This window comes from Ranitomeya variabilis, chromosome 2 (genome assembly GCF_051348905.1).
Source record: "Ranitomeya variabilis isolate aRanVar5 chromosome 2, aRanVar5.hap1, whole genome shotgun sequence".
Taxonomy (NCBI): domain Eukaryota; kingdom Metazoa; phylum Chordata; class Amphibia; order Anura; family Dendrobatidae; genus Ranitomeya; species Ranitomeya variabilis.
In genome coordinates, this window is record NC_135233.1 from 417,432,335 (window position 1) to 417,455,943 (window position 23,609).

The window sequence follows — 23,609 nt, forward strand, 5'->3', positions numbered from 1 at the left end:
GAGTTCTGGCTCCTACAGATCAGTTAGACGCTCATAATCACCTCGTTACCTGCATTACAGACAGCTGTCTTACATAGTCACCTTTATAAAAGAGTCCTGTCCACCGACTCCATGAATCAGTCAGACTCTAACCTCTACAACATGGGCAAGACCATTATTTTTGATATTTTGTCTCAATGATAAAATTAACCGACCCTTAACATTATAGACTGTTCATGTCTGTGTCAGTTGGCAAACTTACAAAATCAGCAAGGGATCAAATAATTATTTCCTTCACTGTAATTTCTCACAAAACCCCCAAATTGTGGGTAAACCACTTTGTTTCTAGAATGTGATGCTTTTTCATCCTCACTTGTGGCAAGTAACAGGTGTGGGCAATATGAAAATCTCGCCGAAACCAGTTAAAGAGAGGGGAAGTTGACTCAATCTTTGCATTGTGTGTCTGTGTGTGCACACTAAGCATGGAGAACAGAAAGAGAAGAGAACTGTCTGAGAACAAAAATTGCTGAACAATAACAACAATCTCCAGGTTACAAGTCCGTCTCCAGAGATCTTGAAGATCCTTTGTCCACGGTGCACAACATGATCAAGAAGTTTACAACCAATAGCACTGAAGCTTATCTCCCTGGAAGTGGACGGCAGAGAAAAATTGATGAAAGGTTGTAACGCAGGATAGTCCGGATGGTGGATAAGCAGCCCCAATCAAGTTCCAAAGAAATCCAAGCTGGCCTGCAGGTTCAGGGGTCATCAGTGTTAGTGCAAACTGTTTGTCCTCACGTGAATGACCTGAAACACTATGGCAGGACACCCACGGCTGACACAGAGACATAAGCTAGATTGCAGTTTGCCAAAATGTACGTGAGTGAGCCAAAATCCTTCAAGGAAAGCATCTTGTGGACAGATGAGCCCAAGGTAGAGCTTTTTTGGTAAAGCACATCATTCTACTGTTTGCAGAAAATGTAATGAGACCTACAAAGAAATTATCTGGGGCTGTTTTGCTGCCTTTGGCACTGGGTGCCTTGACTATGTGCAAGGCATCATGAAATCTGAAGATTACCAAAGGATTTTGGGTGGCCATGTAGTGCCCAGTGTCAGAAAGCTGGGTTTGAGTCCTAGGTCATGGGTCTTCTAGTAGGACAATTACCCCAAACATACTTAAATAAGCCCCAAGAAATGGATGGAAACAAAGCGCTGGAGAGTTCTGATGTGGCAGCAATGAGTCTGGATCTAAACCCCATTGATCACCTGTGGAGAGATTTTAAAATTGCTGTTGGGAGAAGTCGAAATAGAAGAGACCTGGAGAAGTTTGTAAGAAGAGTCGTCCAAAACTCCAGCTGAGAGTTGTAAGAAGCTTGTGCATGGTTATAGGAAGCGACTGATTGCAGTTATTTATTCCAAAGGGGGTGCAAACAGATATTAAGTGGAGAGTGCAAACAGTTTTGTTGGGCCCGTTTTTGGGGTTGTGTGTGAAATTATGTCTAATTTGTCTTATTTTTTCTCTGTTTTTTGTTCTGTTCCAATTCACATAAACAAAATAAACATGTGTATAACAAAACGTGTGGAATTGTAATAATGTTCTGGGAGGAATACTTCATTTTTTTAAACAATTTAAAGGGTGCAAAAACTTTTGGCCATGACTGTATTGATCAACTATAAGTGTCTCTGTAATTACAAAAATAATAATGAGCAATAACAAGATTTATTACGTGAGTATGGCAGACCCACATTCAATTTCTTATACACCTGCAGGCAAAGCCAGCTCTGAGCTGCAGGCATAAAGACCGTTGTGTAGCAGCCATGTGTTGTATACTTTAGTGCTTGTCTGTGACTCCTGTCATTTGTGACTTTCAGTGGCGCCTGTCGGTGACTCCTGTCAGTGGCGCCTGTCGGTGACTCCTGTCAGTGGTGCCTGTCTGTGACTCCTGTCAGTGGTGTCTGTCGGTGACTCTTGTCAGTGGTGCTGTTCAGCAGTGCCTGTCAGTTGTGCCTGTAGGTGACTCCTGTCAGTGGCACCTGTTGGTTACTCCTGTCAGTGGCACCTGTCAGTGACTCCTGTCAGTGGCACCTGTCGGTTACTCCTGTCATTGGCACCTGTCGGTTACTCCTGTCAGTGGCGCCTGTCGGTTACTCCTGTCAGTGGCGCCTGTCGTTTACTCCTGTTAGTGGCGCCTGTTGGTGACTCCTGTCAGTGGTGCCTGTCTGTGACTCCTGTCAGTGGCATCTGTCGGTGACTCTTGTAAGTGGTGCTGTTCAGCAGTGCCTGTCAGTTGTGCTTGTCAGTGGTATCTGTCGGTGACTCCTGTCAGTGACTCCTGTCAGTGGCACCTGCTGGTTACTCCTGTCAGTGGCGCCTGTCAGTGACTCCTGTCAGCGACTCCTGCCAGAGGCGCCTGTTGGTGACTCCTGTCAGTGGCACCTGTTGGTGGCTCTTGTCAGTGGCGACTGTCTGTGACTACTATCAGTGGTGCCTGTCGGTGACTCCAGCCAGTGGCGCCTGTCAGTGGCGCCTGTCGGTGACTCCTGTCAGTGGCGCATGTCAGTGGCGCCTGTCTGTGACTACTATCAGTGGTGCCTGTCGGTGACTCCTGTCAGTGGCACCTGTCTGTGACTACTATCAGTGGCGCCTGTCGGTGACTCCTGTCAGTGGCGCCTGTCGGTGACTCCTGTCGGTGACTCTTGTCAGTGGCGCCTATCGGTGACTCCTCAGTGGTGCCTGTCAGTGGTGCCTGTCAGTGGCACCTGTCGGTGACTCCTGTCAGTGGCGCATGTCGGTGACTACTTTTAGTGGCGCCTGTCGGTGACTCCTGTCAGTTGTGCATGTCTGTGGCATCTGTCGGTGACACTGGAATAGCACCTCCTGACTTCTGTGAGTTTGCTGCATTGTATGGCCTCTTATCTATAACGTAGACCCTTTCAGGCTCCGGCCTTCATCTGACTGATGCCTGTATATACGGGATTGGACCCTTCCAAGGTCACCTGTGTACCTACTATTGGAGCTGTTGATGCTCCCTTCTTGCTCTCATTTTCTGGCGCCCCCTGGTGCTCAGATTGTGGCTGTTGGGCTATCCAGGTGAGTGGGGATGAGCCTGGCTTCTATTAGGAGAGGAATGTCCGTACTAATCCCCATACGTTCCCCTCTTATCAGGTTCTAGCACCAGCATCGGATTCCATTCATTCCTCAGCTGATTGAGGGCTCTGGGTAATAATTGCCCATAAAGGGACCCCCACCCCAAAGCTCAGGTGCTGGCTGACCCCGCGCTTTGTACATGACCTCTGCTTGTAGCTCTGCAGATTTATAGTGCAATGGCTCAGGTTGAGATGACAGCTGATAAACCCCCAGACCCAGAATCCCATATGAGCCCCCTCAATGCAGCGGCTGCACCATCAAGGCAGATGCATCACGAGCAGCAGCAGCGCCAGTCTGGCTGCATTTATCTCTGCCTGCATTTATGGGGCGCTATCTCTTTAAACGGATTTAATTTATAGACTCGCGAAGTAGAAAGAACAATTATTGTGTAAGATAGAAGCCTGCAGACGATCACTCCCTGCAGAAGACGCCCAGTGATGGTCTGCAGACTGTTACCCCACTGGCCTCCATCACTGATACACAACGGGGGGGGGGGGGGGGGGATAGTTTGTATGGGACTGCTGAGGGTGGGATTGTGGATAGTTTGTATAGGACTGCTGATGCTCAGGGGGAATGGGGAAATTTTGTATAGGACTGCTGATGCTCAGGGGGGATTGTGGATATTTTGTATAGGACTGCTGATGCTCAGGGGGGATTGTGGATATTTTGTATAGGACTGCTGATGCTCAGGGGGGATTGTGGATATTTTGTATGGGACTGCTGATGCTCAGGGGGGATTGTGGATATTTTGTATAGGACTGCTCACGCATGGGACAAGACTGTTGATCTTTAGGACAGAATTGTGGGTGCTCAGGACCGGGTGGACACCGTGGCTCTCGGTACCTGTACACTTGGTGATTCATCAGCCGCTCGTCCTCGGCAATAAATGGCCGAATATGTGATTTCTCTGTGCTGTGGAGGAGACCGCGTGTGCTGCCTGTGATATTCTGCATTGCTAACACGAGGACATGGCCGTACCGTAGTAACCACACTGCCCTGTCTCTCCGCAGACTCCACCTGTATGGAGAAGCTTCTCTCTAAAGACTGGAAGGAGAAGATGGAGCGACTGAACACGAGTGACCTTCTTGGAGAAATTAAAGGTAAGAGGAGCCGGATTGGGATGTCCACAGAGGTGAGAGCATGACCTTCCTCTGAGCCAGGGGGTGATGAGCGGCGCCCTGTATTCACAGCAGGGTTGGAGCGTCTCTATAGGGCGCTGTGCACATTGAGGACATCACAAACCACACCGTCAGGAATCGCTGCTTTTTGGGGAGTTTTTACAGGAATTTACCGTTTTCTGAGGGTGTTTTGAGGAGTTTCAGCCGTGGCCGTCAGGAGTCGTTTGACTGAAGCGACTTCTTTTCCCACCAGGCGTTTTTCAAAATTTGAAGAAGAAAAAGCTCAAACACTGAACACTTCAACAGCAAAGTTATTTTTCTCCAAGAGAAATGAAGTCTTTTGAGCTTTTTTGAAGCAATTTTTAGTTTTTTTTTGTTTAACTGTGTGCACAGGGCCTAACACACAGGCTGTGGAGGAATCGGCAGACATTTCATTCAATTCTTCAGTTATTTGTAAAAATTGTAATGACTGTATCCTATTTGTATGGATAAAGCATCGCAGGTGAGAATCTACCAGGAGCTTCACACAGAATCTGCTGCAGCTATAAAGTCTAAGGCTGGCGTCACACTAACGAGTTTTACGGACGTATGAGCGCAGAAAATACGTCTGTAAAATACGCATTACACACGGCCCAATGAATCTCTATGGGGCTGCTCCTATCAGCCGTATATTACGCATCCGTAATATACGGTATTGTACGGCCGTAGAAAATCAGCGTATTGCGCAAAAAATACGCCAATAAAAGTCTGTGGGGGCGAGAAAAATACGGATTACACACGGACCAGCAGTGTGACTTGCGAGAAATACGCAGCGGTGTTCTATAGCAAAGCCGGTAATTCAATTGCCGGCTTTTCCTCTTTCCTTCACAAACCTGACATGATATGAGACATGGTTTACATACAGTAAACCATCTCATATCCCTTTTTTTTTCCATACTCCACACTACTAATGTTAGTAGTTATTTATGTAATCATCAAGCACTGAGTTATATTGTAATTGGGAGTGAAAAAAATTATCAACTCTCCCAGGACGCCCCCAGGGCACCCAATCAACAAAGTCACCAGGACTGCTCCAAGTAGAAATAAAACCAGACAAATAGAGCAAAAAAGTCCACATGTACATATTAAGTGTAAAATTGACAACACTATTTTTATTTGAAAAATACATAAGACAATGACACCATATATTAATATAAAAGAAGTGTGCAGGCGTATAATCAGCACACTATCAAACAGAAGTTTCTGTTTGATAGTGTGCTGATTATACGCCTGCACACTTCTTTTATATTAATATATGGTGTCATTGTCTTATGTATTTTTCAAATAAAAATAGTGTTGTCAATTTTACACTTAATATGTACATGTGGACTTTTTTGCTCTATTTGTCTGGTTTTATTAATGTTAGTAGTGTGTATGTGCAAAATTTGGGCGCTGTAGCTTGAAAAATAAAGGGTTAAATCGCGGGAAAAATTGGCGTGGGCTCCCGCGCAATTTTCTCCGCCAGAGAGGTAATGCCAGTGACTGAGAGCAGATATTAATAGCCTAGAGAGGGTCCATGGTTATTGGCCCCCCCCCCTGGCTAAAAACATCTGCCCCCAGCCACCCCAGAAAAGGCACATCTGGAAGATGCGCCTATTCTGGCACTTGGCCACTCTCTTCCCACTCCCGTGTAGCAGTGGGATATGAGGTAATGAAGGGTTAATGTCACCTTGCTATTGTAAGGTGACATTAAGCCAGGTTAATAATGGAGAGGCGTCAATTATGACACCTATCCATTATTAATCCAATAGTACGAAATGGTTAATAAAACACACACACATTATTAAAAAGTATTTTAATGAAATAAAGACACAGGGTGTTTTAATATTTTATTATACTCTTAATCCACCTGGAGACCCTCGTTCTGTAAAAAAGGAAAAATAAAAAATCCACAATATCCCATACCTTCCGTCGTTCAGTCACGTCCCACGATGTAAATCCATCTGAAGGAACTTTTCCCGGGCTCGAGTTCATATGAGTTCATCCAGCAGAGGGCGCATCACCGTGACTCAAGGTAACTACAGGACATTCCCCTGCACTCCATTCATTCACAGCATTTTACAGACAGGAGCACAGCTGCATTAGCAGAGCTCCTGGGTGTAAAATGATTTAACCCCTTCAGATGGATTTACATCGTGGGACGTGACTGAACTACGGAAGGTATGGGATATTGTTGATTTTTTATTTTTCCTTTTTTACAGAACGAGGGTCTTCAGGTGGATTAAGAGTATAATAAAATATTAAAACACCCTGTGTCTTTATTTCATTAAAATACTTTTTAATAATGTGTGTGTGTGTTTTATTAAACATTTCGTACTATTGGATTGATAATGGATAGGTGTCATAATTGACGCCTCTCCATTATTAACCTGGCTTAATGTCACCTTACAATAACAAGGTGACATTAACCCTTCATTACCCCATATCCCACTGCTACACGGGAGTGGGAAGAGAGTGACCAAGTGCCAGAATAGGCGCATCTTCCAGATGTGCTTTTTCTGGGGTGGCTGGGGGCAGATGTTTTTAGCCAGGGGGGCCAATAACCATGGACCCTCTCTAGGCTATTAATATCTGCTCTCAGTCACTGGCTTTACCACTCTGGCGGAGAAAATTGCGCGGAAGCCCACGCCAATTTTTTCCGCGATTTAACCCTTCATTTTTCAAGCTACAGCGCCCAAATTTTGCACATACACACTACTAACATTAGTAGTGTGGAATATGCAAAAAAGGGATATGAGATGGTTTACTGTATGTAAACCATGTCTCATATCATGTCGGGTTTGTGAAGGAGATGGCAAAAGCCGGCAATTGAACTACGGGCTTTTGTGCTATCTCGCGCTGAATTAAATATAAATACAGTATATATATATATATATATATATATATATATATAGACTGTATATATGTTTTAACGAACATTTGAGCCCATAAATCCATTAGATGTTGGTTTTGCAAGTCTGCGAGTAAATATCGCAGTACGGATGCCATACGGATTACATACGGAGGATGCCATGCGCAAAATACGCTGCCACACCCTGCCTGCGGATGACATACAGATCACTATTTTGGGAACATTTCTGCGTATTATGGCCGTATTACGGCCGTAAAAAACGGACCGTATTGTCTTACGCCTAGTGTGACGCTGGCCTAAAAGTGTAAATCTGCGGAGAAGACCCCCACCGACCGAGTGTAGATATATCAGTTCTGTGGACTACAACCAAACGCCCCACAAAAAGACCCCCACCGACCGGCTGAGTGTAGATATATCAGTTCTGTGGACCTCGACTAAACCCCCACAAAAAGACCCCCATCGACCAGCCGAGTGTAGAGATATATCAGTTCTGTGGGCAGCGACTAAACCCCCACAAAAAGACCTCCACCGACCGGCTGAGTTTGAAGAGTCGTTGGCCGTCCTCTGAGTTTGGCTGGGCATTGGCAGTCCGCTGCGTTTGGCTGGTCATTGGCAGTCCCCCGGGTTTGGCTGGCTGTTGGCAGTCCACTGGTTTGGCGGGTCGTTGGCAGTCCGCTGGGTTTAGCGGGTTGTTGGAAGTCTGCTGGGTTTAGCGGGTCATTGGAAGTCTACTGGGTTTCGCGGGTTTTTGGCAGTCCACTGGGTTCGGCGGGTCGCTGGCCGTCCGCTGGGTTTGGCTGGGTTGTTGGAAGTTTGGTGGGTTATTGGACTTCCGCTGGGCTTGGCTGATTGTTGGCAGTCCGCTGGGTTTGGCTGATTGTTGGCAGTCTGCTGGGTTTGGCTGATTGTTGGCAGTTGGCCGGGTTTGGCTGATTGTTGGCCGTTGGCCAGGTTTGGCTGTTTGTTGGCAGTTCGCTGGGTATGGCTGATTACTGGCAGTCCACCGGGTTTGGCTGATTGTTGGCATGTCTGCTGGTTTGGCAGGTTGTTGGCAGTCCGCTTGTTTGGCTGGTCATTGGCAGTCCGCCGAGTTTGGCGGGTTTTTGGCAGTCTGCTGGGTTTGGCTGGTCGTTGGCAGTCCGTTGGGTTTGGCTGATTGTTGGCAGTCCGCTGGTTTGGCTGGTTGTTGGCAGTCCGTGGGTTTGGCTGATTGTTGGCAGTCCACTGGGTTTGGCTGATTGTTGGCAGTCCGCTGGGTTTGGCTGATTGTTGGCAGTCCCCTGGGTTTGGCTGGTTGGTCGCAGTCCCCTGGGTTTGGCTGGTTGTTGGCAGTGTTGGCAGTCCACTGGGTTTGGCTGGTTGTTGGCAGTCCGCTGGGTTTGGCTGGTTGTTGGCAGTCCCCTGGGTTTGGCTGGTTGTTGGCAATGTTGGCCCTCCCCTGGGTTTGGCTGATTGTTGGCAGTGTTGGCAGTCCGCTGGGTTTGGCTGGTTGTTGGCAGTCCGCTAGGTTTGGTTGGTTGTTGGCACTGTTGGCAGTCCGCTGGGTTTGGCTGGTTGTTGGCAGTCCTCTGGATTTGGCTGGTTGTTGGCAATGTTTGGACTTCCCTGGGTTTGGCTGGTTGTTGGCAATGTTGGCAGTCCCCTGGGTTTGGCTTCTTGTTGGCAGTGTTGGCAGTCCACTGGATTTGGCTGGTTGTTGGCAGTCCGCTGGGTTTGGCTGGTTGTTGGCAGTCCCCTGGGTTTGGCTGGTTGTTGGCAATGTTGACCCTCCCCTGGGTTTGGCTGGTTGGTGGCAGTGTTGGCAGTCCGCTGGGTTTGGCTGGTTGTTGGCAGTCCCCTGAGTTTGCCTGGTTGTTGGCAATGTTGGCAGTCCCCTGGGTTTGGCTGGTTGTTGGCAGTCCGCTGGGTTTGGCTGATTGTTGGCAGTCCACTGGGTTTGGCTGATTGTTGGCAGTCCGCTGGGTTTGGCTGATTGTTGGCAGTCCCCTGGGTTTGGCTGGTTGGTCGCAGTGTTGGCAGTCCGCTGGGTTTGGCTGGTTGTTGGCAGTCCCCTGGGTTTGGCTGGTTGTTGGCAATGTTGGCCCTCCCCTGGGTTTGGCTGGTTGTTGGCAGTGTTGGCAGTCCACTGGGTTTGGCTGGTTGTTGGCAGTCCGCTGGGTTTGGCTGGTTGTTGGCAGTCCCCTGGGTTTGGCTGGTTGTTGGCAATGTTGGCCCTCCCCTGGGTTTGGCTGGTTGTTGGCAGTGTTGGCAGTCCGCTGGGTTTGGCTGGTTGTTGGCAGTCCGCTAGGTTTGGCTGGTTGTTGGCACTGTTGGCAGTCCGCTGAGTTTGGCTGGTTGTTGGCAGTCCCCTGGGTTTGGCTGGTTGTTGGCAGTGTTGGCAGTCCACTGGGTTTGGCTGGTTGTTGGCAGTCCGCTGGGTTTGGCTGGTTGTTGGCAGTCCCCTGGGTTTGGCTGGTTGTTGGCAATGTTGGCCCTCCCCTGGGTTTGGCTGGTTGTTGGCAGTGTTGGCAGTCCGCTGGGTTTGGCTGGTTGTTGGCAGTCCGCTAGGTTTGGCTGGTTGTTGGCACTGTTGGCAGTCCGCTGAGTTTGGCTGGTTGTTGGTAGTCCTCTGGGTTTGGCTGGTTGTTGGCAGTCCGCTGGGTTTGGCTGGTTGTTGGCAGTCCCCTGGGTTTGGCTGGTTGTTGGCAATGTTGGCAGTCCCCTGGGTTTGGCTGGTTGTTTGCAGTCCGCTGGGTTTGGCTGGTTGTTGGCAGTCCCCTGGGTTTGGCTGGTTGTCGGCAGTCCCCTGGGTTTGGCTGGTTGTTGGCAATGTTGGCAGTCCCCGGGGTTTGGCTGGTTGTTGGCAGTGTTGGCAGTCCGCTGGGTTTGGCTGGTTGTTGGCAGTCCCCTGGGTTTGGCTGGTTGTTGGCAGTCTCCTGGATTTGGCTGTTTTTTGGCAGTGTTGGCAGTACCCTGGGTTTGGCTGGTTGTTGGCAGAGTCCGCTGGTTTGGCAGGTCGTTGGCAGTCTGCTGGGTTTGGCGGGTTGTTGGCAGTCCGCTGGTTTGGCTGGTTGCTGGCAGTCCGCTGGTTTGGCTGGTTGCTGGCAGTCTGCTGGGTTTGGCTGGTCGCTGGCAGTCCGCTGGTTTGGCTGGTTGCTGGCAGTCTGCTGGGTTTGGCGGGTCGTTGGCAGTCCGCTTGTTTGGCTGGTCGTTGGCAGTCCGCTGGTTTGGCTGGTCGCTGGCAGTCTGCTGGGTTTGGCGGGTCGTTGGCAGCCCGTTGTCATTTGCACATATTCTTCCTGTACTCAGAGTTGAGGCCGCGGCTGATCACACTGATTTTTTTTCTCCAGACATGGGATTGGAAATTGTGCTTCTCGCAGGGTACGGAGCCCTTTGACTTGGATGCAGCTGTCTTGCTTTACTCTGGCTTAAAGTTTTTTGTAGTGAAAAATTAGCATGCAAATTAGCTGCAGCTGTAATTAGCATAAAAAATAATGTAGTTAGCTCCAGTATTGTGGATCATTTCCGTCTGCCATAAACACTCCGGCATGCAAATTCTGCTGACAGCCATGTTTGCGAGTGTTTGTTCTTCTGTATTAATATCTCAGAGGCTCCGGGGAGGGCGAACTGCTTTATATCTCCTCAGGGTGCAAATACTAAGTATATATATATATATATATATATATATATATATATATATATATATATATACATATATATATATCCTGTCAGTATCAGCAGGATCGGGGCTCTTTCTGTCATGGTGGGAGCTGGTGAGACGGGGCGTTACAGCAGAGGGCAGCCTCCTGCCTTGGGTTCACAGGTCTATGAGGGGCAGCTGCTGAGGGGGGATCTTTATGCCCACGGCTGCCCCTTCATGGTGGGGGAGGGCTATAGACTAATGTGAGCAACTTCCATCACGACAGGTGCACAATTATTGTATGAGGAAAATATTATCTGCCACCCGAATGATGGCGGGCGGCGACGCTGCCTCCTCTGATTAAATAATCAGCGCTGATACTTAGCATGCACTTGATTCCTGCAGGAATGTGAAGAAGGTGCCGGCTCTGCGCCGAGTGCCCCCTGATCTCTTCTACACAGTGACTGCTGCTTCATCTACTGCGTGTGCGTGTGTCAGTGCCGTGCTATGTGCAGATATAGCAGAGCCCACACTTAGCTCTGCTGCATCTGTCCAGAAACCCACAGCCTGTGGCGTCTGTGTGAGCCCAGCCCTGCGGTATCTGCTAGGCCTCATTCACACGTCCGCCTTGCAGTATCTGTTCCCCCTGTTTTTTGACAGATCCAACATGTACCCATTATAATCGACAGTACTATTAACATTCCCGTGTTTTTTCACACACCGTCTATCTGGGCAAAACACACACGGATGAAATGTGCCAAGTGTATGGGTCCATAAAAACACGTACAGCACTGAGCACACGGATGGCATCAGCGTATAACCGGTACACAGTCCGTCATTAACATTGCAAAGAATAGGAGACTGACCAAACACTGATCGTAAAACTGACCAAATGCTGATCCTAAATCTGACTAAACACTGATGGCCCACTGAGCAAACACTGATGGCCCACTGAGCAAACACTGATGGCCCACTGAGCAAACACTGATGGCCCACTGACTAAACACTGATGGCACACTTAGCAAACACTGAGGGCCCACTGAGCAAACACTGAGGGCCCACTGAGCAAACACTGAGGGCCCACTGAGCAAACACTGATGGCCCACTGAGCAAACACTGATGGCCCACTGAGCAAACACTGATGGCACACTTAGCAAACGCTGATGGCACACTTAGCAAACGCTGATGGCACACTTAGCAAACACTGATGGTACACTGCGTAAACACTGATGGCACACTGAGCAAACACTGATGGCCCACTGACTAAACACTGAGGACCCACTGTCTAAACACTGAGGGCCCACTGAGCAATCTCTGATGGCCCACTGAGCCAACACTGAGGACCCACTGAGCAAATACTGATGGCCCACTGAGCAAACCCTGATGGCACACTGCGCAAACACTGAGGGCCCACTGAGCAAACACTGAGGGCCCACTGAGCAAACACTGAGGGCCCACTGAGCAAACACTGAGGGCCCACTGAGCAAACACTGAGGGCCCACTGAGCAAACACTGAGGGCACACTTAACAAACACTGATGGCACACTTGGCAAACACTGAGGGCCCACTGAGCAAACACTGAGGGCCCACTGAGCAAACACTGAGGGCCCACTGACTAAACACTGATGACCCACTGACTAAACACTGATGGCCCACTGAGCAAACATTGATGGCACACTTAACAAACACTGATGGCACACTTAGCAAACACTGATGGCACACTTGGCAAACACTGATGGCACACTTGGCAAACACTGATGGCACACTGCGCAAAGACTGATGGCACACTGCGCAAACACTGATGGCACACTGCGCAAACACTGATGGCACACTGACTAAACACTGAGGACCCACTGAGCAATCTCTGATGGCCCACTGAGCAAACACTGATGGCCCACTGAGCAAATACTGATGGCCCACTGAGCAAATACTGATGGCCCACTGAGCAAACACTGATGGCCCACTGCGCAAACACTGATGGCACACTGCGCAAACACTGATGGCACACTGAGCAAACACTGATGGCCCACTGAGCAAACACTGATGGCCCACTGAGCAAACACTGATGGCCCACTGAGCAAACACTGATGGCCCACTTAGCAAACACTGATGGCACACTTAGCAAACACTGATGGCACACTTAGCAAACACTGATGGCACACTTAGCAAACACTGATGGCACACTGAGCAAACACTGATGGCACACTGAGCAAGCACTGATGGCCCACTGACTAAACACTGAGGACCCACTGACTAAACACTGATAGCCCACTGACTAAACACTGATGGCCCACTGAGCAAACACTGATGGCCCTGATATTTCATGTACCTCTTTGAACATGTTTGTGTGAATGAGGCATAAGTAGGTGAGCAATACATTGTGCCCGGTAGGAGTTGTAATAGCGGTGTAATGTTTTCTGCATTTAATTAAGAACCACAAGACATAAAACCTGCTCCATCTGCGGGTGTCGCAGGGATGCGCACATGCCGTAGAGTTCTTCCTTGCATCTGAACATGATTGTTTCTATGTGAATTCCTGCAATCATCTCTGAAATATTTAGAAAAGTGTCAGAAATGTCGGCCTCAATCTGTCGCATGATTCCACACTAATTTTGGGCTGCACATTACTAACACAGGAGGTGAGGAGACCTGCGGCCCCCAGAGCTCACACTCTACAAGATGAGCTGTGGCAGTGAAGACGGGGGAGGCTGCAGCTGAGGATTTGGTAGGAGCAAAGATTGTGTCGGTCCAACCCACAACTTCAGGGGAAGAGCATGGAGAAATCCCTGCAAATTCTGGTGTATTGTATAGAGCCCCCAGGAGAGGAGAGGTCAGTGTCTGCAGTGGATGCTGCGGAGAGTCCCTGTCACTTATAGACGTAGTATGTGTGTGTACAGTGTCTGTGTGCAAATGTATGTACTTATGTACTGGGCAAAAGCAGTTTATTTTCCTTGTTATTTTATTGGGATGTGCACATTGTAGATTCATAGTCATGGAGCAAAACCAGGAAAGAGGGAAATAAGCAAACAAGGAGTAAAGACACGTGTGTAACAAACCCAAATATGTATTACACGTCAGATTCCTCCTTGTCCCCCCGTTACTCTGATGACGGCTTCACACCCCACGTCATTCTTCATCAGGTCGTCACCTGGAATGACTTCTATGATCAGGTCGCCTCATCAGGAGTTTATGTGTAGAATCACCGGCCCTCAGAAAGTGTTAGCACCCATCAGGTGTGTTGCAGGGGCAGTGATGGTGCAAACCTCCATACTGGGATGTGCCTATTCTACAACTGTTCTAAGCCAGAATACGGCAAAAACACTCAACGAAAAATGTTAAATCTTGAAGGTGTCTTTAAGGGTAGTCATGAAAACAAGCAATTGTTATGATGAAACGCGGAATGCAGTTTATAGGCAGGGATTAGGGCTTTGCACTTCATTGCTAAATATATAGCCGTAGCAGATTACCACATTTTTTTTGTGTGAAAAATATGACATAAATTGACTATATTGTGTTCCATAGAGTATTACATGCTTTCTGTTACATTTGGTGTTATATAACACTCCAAAAAAGCTTTCTTACATTTTTCTGGATTGACTTACTCTTTCATAGGGTATTCCATGCTCTGGGGTACATTTCTGTGGCATATGACACTCCCAAAAAGCGTTCAAAAAATTTTCTTGATTCAATTAGTCATCCGTACAGTGTAACATGCTTAGTGGGTGATAAGGATGGCCGAATCATGCGAGAATCCCAAGGGAGCGATCGGAGGAATGTAAGAGCCAGAGGAAGCTGGTACGACAGCGTAGGTCCGGAACTACCAAAGCCCGAACCCAGGCTGCATCCTTTTACCACTAGGGTTCTTGCAGACTGCGGGCAGGAGAGCCAGGATCCAGGAACTAGTGAGCAGACTGTGGTGCCTAGGCTGGTCGGAAGAGACAAGGATTACGGCTTGAGAAATGCTATCTGATGCCGCAAGGTACCGACAGTTGGCATCCCGGGGGAGGTCGTTATGTACTATGGGGGTCCATAAAAGAGTTTGAGACCCATCAGAACATCTTGTTCAACCAGCAGGCAGTAGAAACAAAACACTTGCCTCCAAGGCTGCAAGGCTGCAAGAGCTGACAGCAGGAACCACGGTTACGTTCCTCAAAATGGAGGGATAACATCGCTGGTATATGGTGGGTGTGTTCCGAGAAGGAAAGGAGCAGGATGAACCCTTCTTGAGGAATGATCGGGTCTGGGAAATGCTCCTCAAGGAGGCTCGAGACGGGCTACTACCACCCACGAGAGATTGTACTCATTCGTGTTCCCCACTTCCTATTCAGGAACAGGCGATGGTGCAGGTGACACAGGGGGCTGTCGCCCATTTCTATATGTCAGGGGCTCCAGCAGTACCCAAACTGGGTCACTTACATCTCAGGCACCTGGGAATGGGGCTCCAGGAAGCAGGTTAAGGTAGTCTCCCCACAAGCGGGTTTTTAGTGCCTCTGGGGGGTGGGACATAACAGACAGGCGCTTTCGCCTGTCAACAAAAAGTGCTGACAGGCTCACTCTCATAAAAATGAACAAAGCCTGGATTAGTCCCGACTTTTCCACACCACAGTTGACAGCAGCACTTGAGGCCCATCAGTTGTTGCCGTCTAGAGTCCATGTATGACTCGATGACCCTCCGTTATAATTTTTTCCTGATTTTACACTTTGTGCAAAGCCTTTATGAGTGTATAAGTACATCAACCACACTTTCTTAATTTTTTTATGAGGCCCTCCATTTGGTGCCTTCAAGGGTATATGGATGACCCTGCTTGTAATTTTTGGCAGGATTTGCACTTAGTGCATAGCCTATATGAGTCTAGGAGACCAATGCATGACTTTGTGAACAGAATGTGTATGAGGCCTCCTTTATGTCTAATACAGGGTGTATATTAGTCCCTAATTTTTGGCAATTCTTGCATCCTTCATGAATTTACACTGAAATTTCTAATTTTTTAATTCAAAAATTCAATTTTGGTTTAAGTAAACCAAAATTGAATTTTTGAATTAAAAAATTAGAAATTTCAGTGTAAATTAAATTTATAAATTAAGTAATTTATACAAAAAAAATGTAAATTCTTACATTTTGCCTTATATACAAGTCGTCATACAGTAAAATTTGGTTATCATTTTTTTCCTGTAAATTCCAATTTTTCGTGTGTTTGAAATGTTTTATTGTCAGTCCTTAAAGTGGAGTGAAAGTGTGACAGCATTGTTGATCTGGGGGTCAGAGATGCTTCCAGGGGTCTCCCACATGCTGTTTTCTTTCCATTCAGCACTTTCTCCATCCATTTGAACATTTTCACTCCCCCCCAGACCTCTTTGTAGGGTCTGCCGGAAAAATGCTCATATTTCCCATTGACTCTCATTATATTTGTTACTGGAAACGAGCCCCAGAGTATTAGGAATTGCTTGGTTTGAGCAACGAGCCCCTGAGCATTTTACTGCTCGCTCATATCTAATTTCAGCATAAATCCTTCTACACCTGTGACACAGTGGTGGTGTTACCAGGGTTTGGGCCTATTTTGCTGTATCTGGACCAGGGCAGCCACAACCAATGGTAGAACAATGAATTCTGAAGGAAAATGTCCAGACAGCTGTCCATGAGCTGAATCTCAGGAAAATGAGGGACGGGGCATAAGAAAGCGGCCCAAAGCCAGACATCCTTCTACAAAAGAACGGTCAGAGAATAAAGCTGTGGAGCGGCCGAGTCTCAGTCCTGACCGTAATCCTAGAGATGTTGTGGAAGGACGTGAAGCTCGGAGCTCATGGAGAAAACCACCAACATCACAGGTGAAGCAGATTTGTAAGGAGGAACGGGCTAAAATCCTCCGTCTGATGAGCAGGACTAATCAGCGATAACCGGAGACCTTCAGATGGAGCTACTGCTGCCCGAGAGCTCACACCAGATACTGAGAGCGAGGGTTCACATACTTTTACCATTCAGACATGTGGTACTGGATCAATTTCATCACAAGTATTAATATTTTTTACTTGTATTTGACTTTGTTCACAATCTACTTTGAGAACTTTTGTGAAATTTCAAGTCAAATTTATGCAGAAATCTGGGAAATTCACAGAGAAAGGCATGTGCAGGATTCTATACAATCACACGTGTGTACAAGCACATATTGTCCTGACAGAGACACTTCCCGGGCAGATAAGAGATGTGTAAGCAGCGGGATAACGGACGCCATTAATTCCTGCTTTTATTATTTCTTCTGCAGACAATAATATAAATAACATGGAATGTAAATATCAATTATTTGTGGCCGAGATGCGGAATAATTAGGATTTGGTTTCCTGTAAATTGTGTCAATTGTTCTGCGCAGACCTGGACTCTGAGCAGTGATTAACGCCGCGGCTTTATGGCTGCTCTTCATCATTTGACATTTTCATGATTTTTAAATTAAATTGTGCATTTGAGACAATAAAGATACAATAAAATGTAAAATGTTTATTCTCTGTGCGTTACAGTCACAATTACACAGCAGTCACCGCTGCTGCATGTTTATTTTCCTGTATTTTATAGGAAGGATTTTCAGCAAAAATCTGCATTCAGAGATCATTTGTATGAACTGATAATAGTGAGTTTAACGGTCGGTATAGAGGAAGGAAGTGCAGAACACCGTCGAGGCGGCTGCGTCCTGTGCAGGATCACGTCCATTGATTAGGGTCAAGTGATTGCTTACTTATAATTTGGGACTGTGGATGTGTTCAGAACCAGCCAATCACATTTCCCATCATAATAATAATAATAATAATAATAATAATAATTTTATTTATATAGCGCCAACATATTCCGCAGCGCTTTACAACTTATAGAGGGGACTTATACAGACAATAGACATTACAGCATAACAGAAATCACAGTTCAAAACAGATACCAGTAGGAATGAGGGCCCTGCTCGCAAGCTTACAATCTATGAGGAAAAGGGGAGACACGAGAGGTGGATGGTAACAATTGCTTTAGTTATTTGGACCAGCCATAGTGTAAGGCTCGGGTGTTCATGTAAAGCTGCATGAACCAGTTAACAGCCTAAGTGTGTAGCAGTACAGACACAGAGGCTATTAACTGCATAAAGTGTATGAGAACATGATGGAGGAACGTGATTATGTTGTTGTTTTTTTATTAATAGGCCACACAGGGATAATTAGGTTAATGCGTTGAGGCGGTAGGCCAATCTGAACAAATGAGTTTTTAGGGCACGCTTAAAACTGTGGGGATTGGGGATTAATTGTATTAACCTAGGTAGTGCATTCCAAAGAATCGGCGCCGCACGTGTAAAGTCTTGGAGACGGGAGTGGGAGGTTCTGATTATTGAGGATGCTAACCTGAGGTCATTAGCAGACATTAGCATCATGTTACATAGTAGTCAGCACTCGGTCGCCATCATTTACAGCAATTTCGGTCCATAAACAGCTGACAACACAGCAAAGGATCTATGTGTGAAAAGTTGTTAGTCAGGAGAAGGGACAAAAAACATTTATATGGCATTAGATCTACCATGAAGACGTCATCAAGAAGGGCCTGAAATGTATCACAACAGTGCTGGGCAGTCCTGGTTGTGTCCTGCATGTGACCACAATCTCCCATATTCCTCATGTGGGAATAACCTGCAGTCTAAAATTGCAGTAATTTATTTTAAAGGATGTGCAACCAAATATTAAGTTGAGGGTGCCAACAATTTTGTCTGGACCATTTGTGGGGTTTTGTGTGAAATTATGGCCAATTTGTCTTTTTTTCCCACATTTTTTGCGTTGTTCCAATACACACAAAGGAAATAATAAAAATAATAATTTTATTTCTATAGCGCCAACATATTCCACAGCACTTTACAATTAAGCGGGGACAATACAGACAATAAATTCAATACAAGGTAGGACATTAGGAGGGAGGGTCCGGCTACTCGCAGGCTTACAATCTACAAGGAAATATGGGGGCACAATAGGTGAAAAATAGTTTTATTTCAGATCCAGCAATTGTAATGAATGGCGATTTTCATATAAAGCTGCAGGATCCATCATCAGGTACATGGAGGGTGTGGAGACAGATGAATAGGAGGCAGCAGCTTCTGAATACTATTTAGAAGGAGGGAACATGGAGTGAGTTGAGGTGATCGGCTTGTTTAAAGAGATGATAATGGAGGATGTTACTCTTGGGTCAGTTTTAGAACGGAGGGAATCTTAGGGTGAAATAAACATGTGTATGACAAAATGTGTAATTGCAATAATTTTCTGGGAGAAATACTTCATTTTCTGCAACAATTCCAAGGTAACAAACACTTTCGGCCGTGACTGTATGTGGGGTCGGGGAAAGACGAAAGCATTTCCATTTCAAAGAAAAACATCCAAGGCTATGTTTTGTCAAAACCTCAACCACGTCTGCCAAAAGTCTGCATGTTGGACTCATGTTCTGTCTTAATTTGACCAAAGTGGAACGTTGTGGCCATAATTGATGCTACACATCACCAGAAGATCACCATCCCCACAGTGAGGTATAATGGAGGCAGCATTGTGCTTTGGGGCTGGTTTTTGGTAGATGGAACTGGGGCTTTAGTGAAGGTGGAGGGGAATTATGAACAATTGCAAATATCAGTCAATTTTGCCTCAAAACATTCAAGCCTCTGCTAAAAAGCTGAAGATGAATTTCACCTTTCAGCAGACAATGCCCCTAAGTGACCACAAAAGAATGGCTTCTGCAAAGGAGGATGAAAGTTTTGGGACAGCTCAGCCCAAGCCTAAAACCAAGGGACAATCTGTGGTGACCTGAAGAGGACGCTGCACACGGGAAATGCCCCCACAATCTGTGGTGACCTGAAGATGTCCCCGCAATCTGTGGTGACCTGAAGAGGGCACTGCACACGGGAGATGTCCCCGCAATCTGTGGTGACCTGAAGAGGGCGCTGTACACAGGAGATGCCCCCGCAATCTGTGGTGACCTGAAGAGGGCGCTGTACACAGGAGATGCCCCCGCAATCTGTGGTGACCTGAAGAGGGCGCTGTACACAGGAGGTGCCCCCGCAATTTGTGGTGACCTGAAGAGGGCGCTGTACACAGGAGATGCCCCCCGCAATCTGTGGTGACCTGAAGAGTGCACCTTACACGGGAGATGACCCCGCAATCTGTGGTGACCTGAAGAGGGCGCTGTACACGGGAGATGCCCCTGCAATCTGTGGTGACCTGAAGAGGACGCTGTACACGGGAGATGACCCCGCAATCTGTGGTAACCTGAAGAGGGCGCTGTACACAGGAGATGCCCCCACAAATTGACAAATGTGGATCTGCTGCAAGGAGGAGCCGGCAAAGATGGCCAATTCTAGATGTGCGGAGCAATCGACCCCGACCCAAAAACACTGAACGCTGCCTGAAAATTCACAAGGGACGTCACAAAGCACTAGTAGAAGGGTGTGCACATTTATTTCCTGATTGACAGTTCTTCGGTGTCCCTCCTCGATACTGTGGGAACATTGAGAAGCTGTCAAATCTCAAAATCTCATGAGGCTCAGAGACATCTGCAGCTACTGATCAAGCAGGGTGGGCAGGCGGAGATTAAGTAGCTGTCAGTCAGGCTGAGTGGGCAGTGACTGGATGGACGTGAAGGTGGGTGGAATACATTTGACTCATGAGCTCCTTTACTCTAATTGGACTCCTAAAATACTCACCTTAACCCATTACTGACATCGGACATATCAGTACGCCTATGTCAGTATCCCCCGCTTTGATGCGGGCTCCGGCGGTTAGCTCACATCAAAGCCGGGACATGTCAGTTGTTTTGAACAGCTGACATGATCCTGCAATAGGCGCGGGTGGAATTGCGATCCACCCGCACCTATTCACTAGTTAAATGCTGCTGTCAAACTCAAAAAGCCAAACAAAAAACGAGTGTGGGCTTGCATTTTTTTTTTCAATTTTGCCGCACTTGGAATTTTTTTCCTGTTTTCTAGTACATGACGTGGTAAAACCAATGGCATCGTTCAAAAGTACAACTCACCCTGCAAAAAATAAGCCTTCACATGGCCATATTGACAGAAAAATAAAAAAGTTATGGTTCTGGGAAGAAGGGGAGCGAAAAACAAAAACGCAAACACGAAAGAAGCTGGGGTCATGAAGGGGTTAACAGTAGGACTAGACGGCCATTTTTTACATGAATCTTCACAGCACATACACTCGAAGTCTCAGGTCCTAGAAATGTATGTAATGTCGTATAACATCTACAGCAGATCTGCTTTTTCCATCATTGTCCATACGATTTGTGCTCGTTATTCCGGGGTTATCACATAGGAGCCTGGTTGCGCCTCTCTGGCTGTGGCTTGGGATTTCTCTGGCCGTGACGCTTTTTCTGATGTCTCTGGGGAGTCCATCCTTCGTGTTAATGATTTTGTGAATTTGCTGGCACCGTTGGCTCAGCGTTACTACATACGCGCCTGTCCCCTGGCAGCGCCGCGCTCTGTTGGCAGCAGCACCAGTTTCTCCCAATACAGATTACAGATTTTTTTTAAATTAAAAAGATTTTAATAAAAAGAAATGAAGAATTGCTCCTAATGAGATTCGGGCATGTTCTGTAAGTACAGGTGTCCTGATTACCGCCGTGTGGCAGCAGCCAATAGCAAGGGAGGGTTTCCAGCAAGGAACGTTCTTTGCCTTTTGGCAGGAACTCAGAAGCAGGAATTTTTGGAGATTTTCTTTTACTGGCTGCAATTATATGACTGGATCTAAACTTGAGCGTCCCATGGTGATCAACACGCCCAGAGTGTTCAATGTCCCGGATTACCGGACAGTCACTAATCACAACTCTCAGAACTGCCCGCACTGCTCCATCCCATGGTGATCAACACGCCCAGAGTGTCCGACGTCCCGGATTACCGGACAGTCACTAATCACAACTCTCAGAACTGCCCGCACTGCGCCGTCCCATGTTGATCAACACACCCAGAGTGTCCGACGTCCCGGATTACCGGACAGTCACTAATCACAACTCTCAGAACTGCCCGCACTGCGCCATCTTCTAGGATAGTTATGGAGTATTCAAGAGCTCTCGCCCGTTATCACAGATAGCTCACCCGTTATCAGAGAACTCTCACCCGTTATCATAGAACTCTCGCCCTTTCTCCCAGAACTCTCGCCCGTTATCACAGATATCTCACCCGTTATCAGCGAACTCTCACCCGTTATCACAGAACTCTCGCCCGTTATCACAGAACTCTCACCCGTTCTCCTCGAACTCTTACCCATTCTCCCAGAGCTCTCACCCGTTATCCCAGAGCTCTCACCTGTTATCCCAGAGCTCTCACCTGTTATCCCAGAGCTCTCACCTGTTATCCCAGAGCTCTCGCCCATTATCCCAGAACTCTCGCCCGTTCTCCTTGAACTCTTACCCATTCTCCCAGAGCTCTCGCCCGTTATCCCCGAGCTCTCACCCGTTATCCCCGAGCTCTTGCCCGTTATCCCAGAGCTCTCGCCCGTTATCCCAGAACTCTCGCCTGTTCTCCTTGAACTCTCACCCATTCTCCCAGAGCTCTCACCCGTTCTCCTAGATCTCTCACCCGATATTTGAGAACAGGGCCTAAAATCTCAAAGCACTCCTGTCAAACTGATGAGCTTTTATGTGGAGGCAAGTTTCAGACTGGACCACGGTAACGCAGTGGATGTTGTCTATATATGAAAATTTGTGTCACTGACAGTGATAGGAAATAGAAGCTTATTAATGGAACACACTGGGATCGGGTCACTGGTAACAGTGTGCTACAACAGGGGTCAGTATAGGTAGGGTCCTCTTCTTTTTAGCATATTTATTAATAACCAGAGTAGAATTTCAATATTTGCAGATGATCTTAGACTCTGCAGAGTAATCACCACAAAGGAGGAAAAGTTAATGCTACAGAAGGATTTCTATAAGCTGGAGACTTGGGCTGAGAAATGACAATTGAAGCGTAATGTAGGGAAATGTAAGGTCATGCATTTGGGCAGAGGAAATAAAATGTATAATTATGCACTAAATTGTAAAACTTTCAATGAAAAAGACTTGGGTGTATGGTGGACAGTGAACAGGCGGATGCTGCCATGAGGAGAGCATACAAACTCCTTGCAGATGTCATCTATGGTGGGATTAGAACCCTGGACTCCCATGCTGCAAAGTACAAGTGCTTTCCACTGAGCCACCGTGCTGCTCGGAAGATAACCTTTGGCACAGTCATTGATATTACTACCAGCACCTACTGTATGGGAAGATCAGGAAAAACTAGAGTGGGTCCATTTGCAATTTCTAAAGTACAACTGAGAGGTAGAATTACTCTGACCTCAGTCAGAGTAGAACTAAGGACCCAAGCAGAGGCGTAGCTAGGGTTTTGGTTCGGGGGGGGGGGGGGGGGGGGGGTGAAGCTTCTGAGTGGGCCCCTAACCAGGTAACCTTGATTACAACTCGGTGATGCGCCCTAATAGTGGAGGAGAACCTCAGTAGATGACCGCAATGTTATTGAAAATAATCTCTATATGAAGACCAACACTGATATTACCGCCATATGGTCAGTGGTAGATACCAGTCCTACAGAACATATAAGAGATCACTGCACAGTTACAGATAATGACTTACCGCTGATGTCCTTTCTGATGGAATCGTTCACTTTTTCCGTCTTTTCCATCTGGCCCAGACCGACATGACAACTTCTCCAGCCAGGACTCGTCTGCAGAGATTACAACAAAGACATGTTTCACTTCTAATATTCCCGCCATCTCCATCTATTCCCAACCTGCACAAACTCCTCATCCTGCTGATATCCCAAATACTGAGCTGCTGCTGCCGTATGTGTCCCTATTACTACA

General features: G+C 47.2%; 1 protein-coding gene across 13 annotated transcripts in view; it reads left to right on the top strand.

Moving 5' to 3' along the window:
- SOX6 (SRY-box transcription factor 6) overlaps positions 1–23,609 on the top strand; it is a 739,261-nt gene that overhangs the window by 435,711 nt on the left and 279,941 nt on the right. For all 13 annotated transcript variants that reach the window (XM_077286580.1, XM_077286586.1, XM_077286588.1 and 10 more), the window contains one exon: positions 4,138–4,227. In XM_077286580.1, coding sequence (XP_077142695.1) covers positions 4,138–4,227 — 90 coding nt within the window. The remainder of the gene's footprint in view (positions 1–4,137; positions 4,228–23,609) is intronic.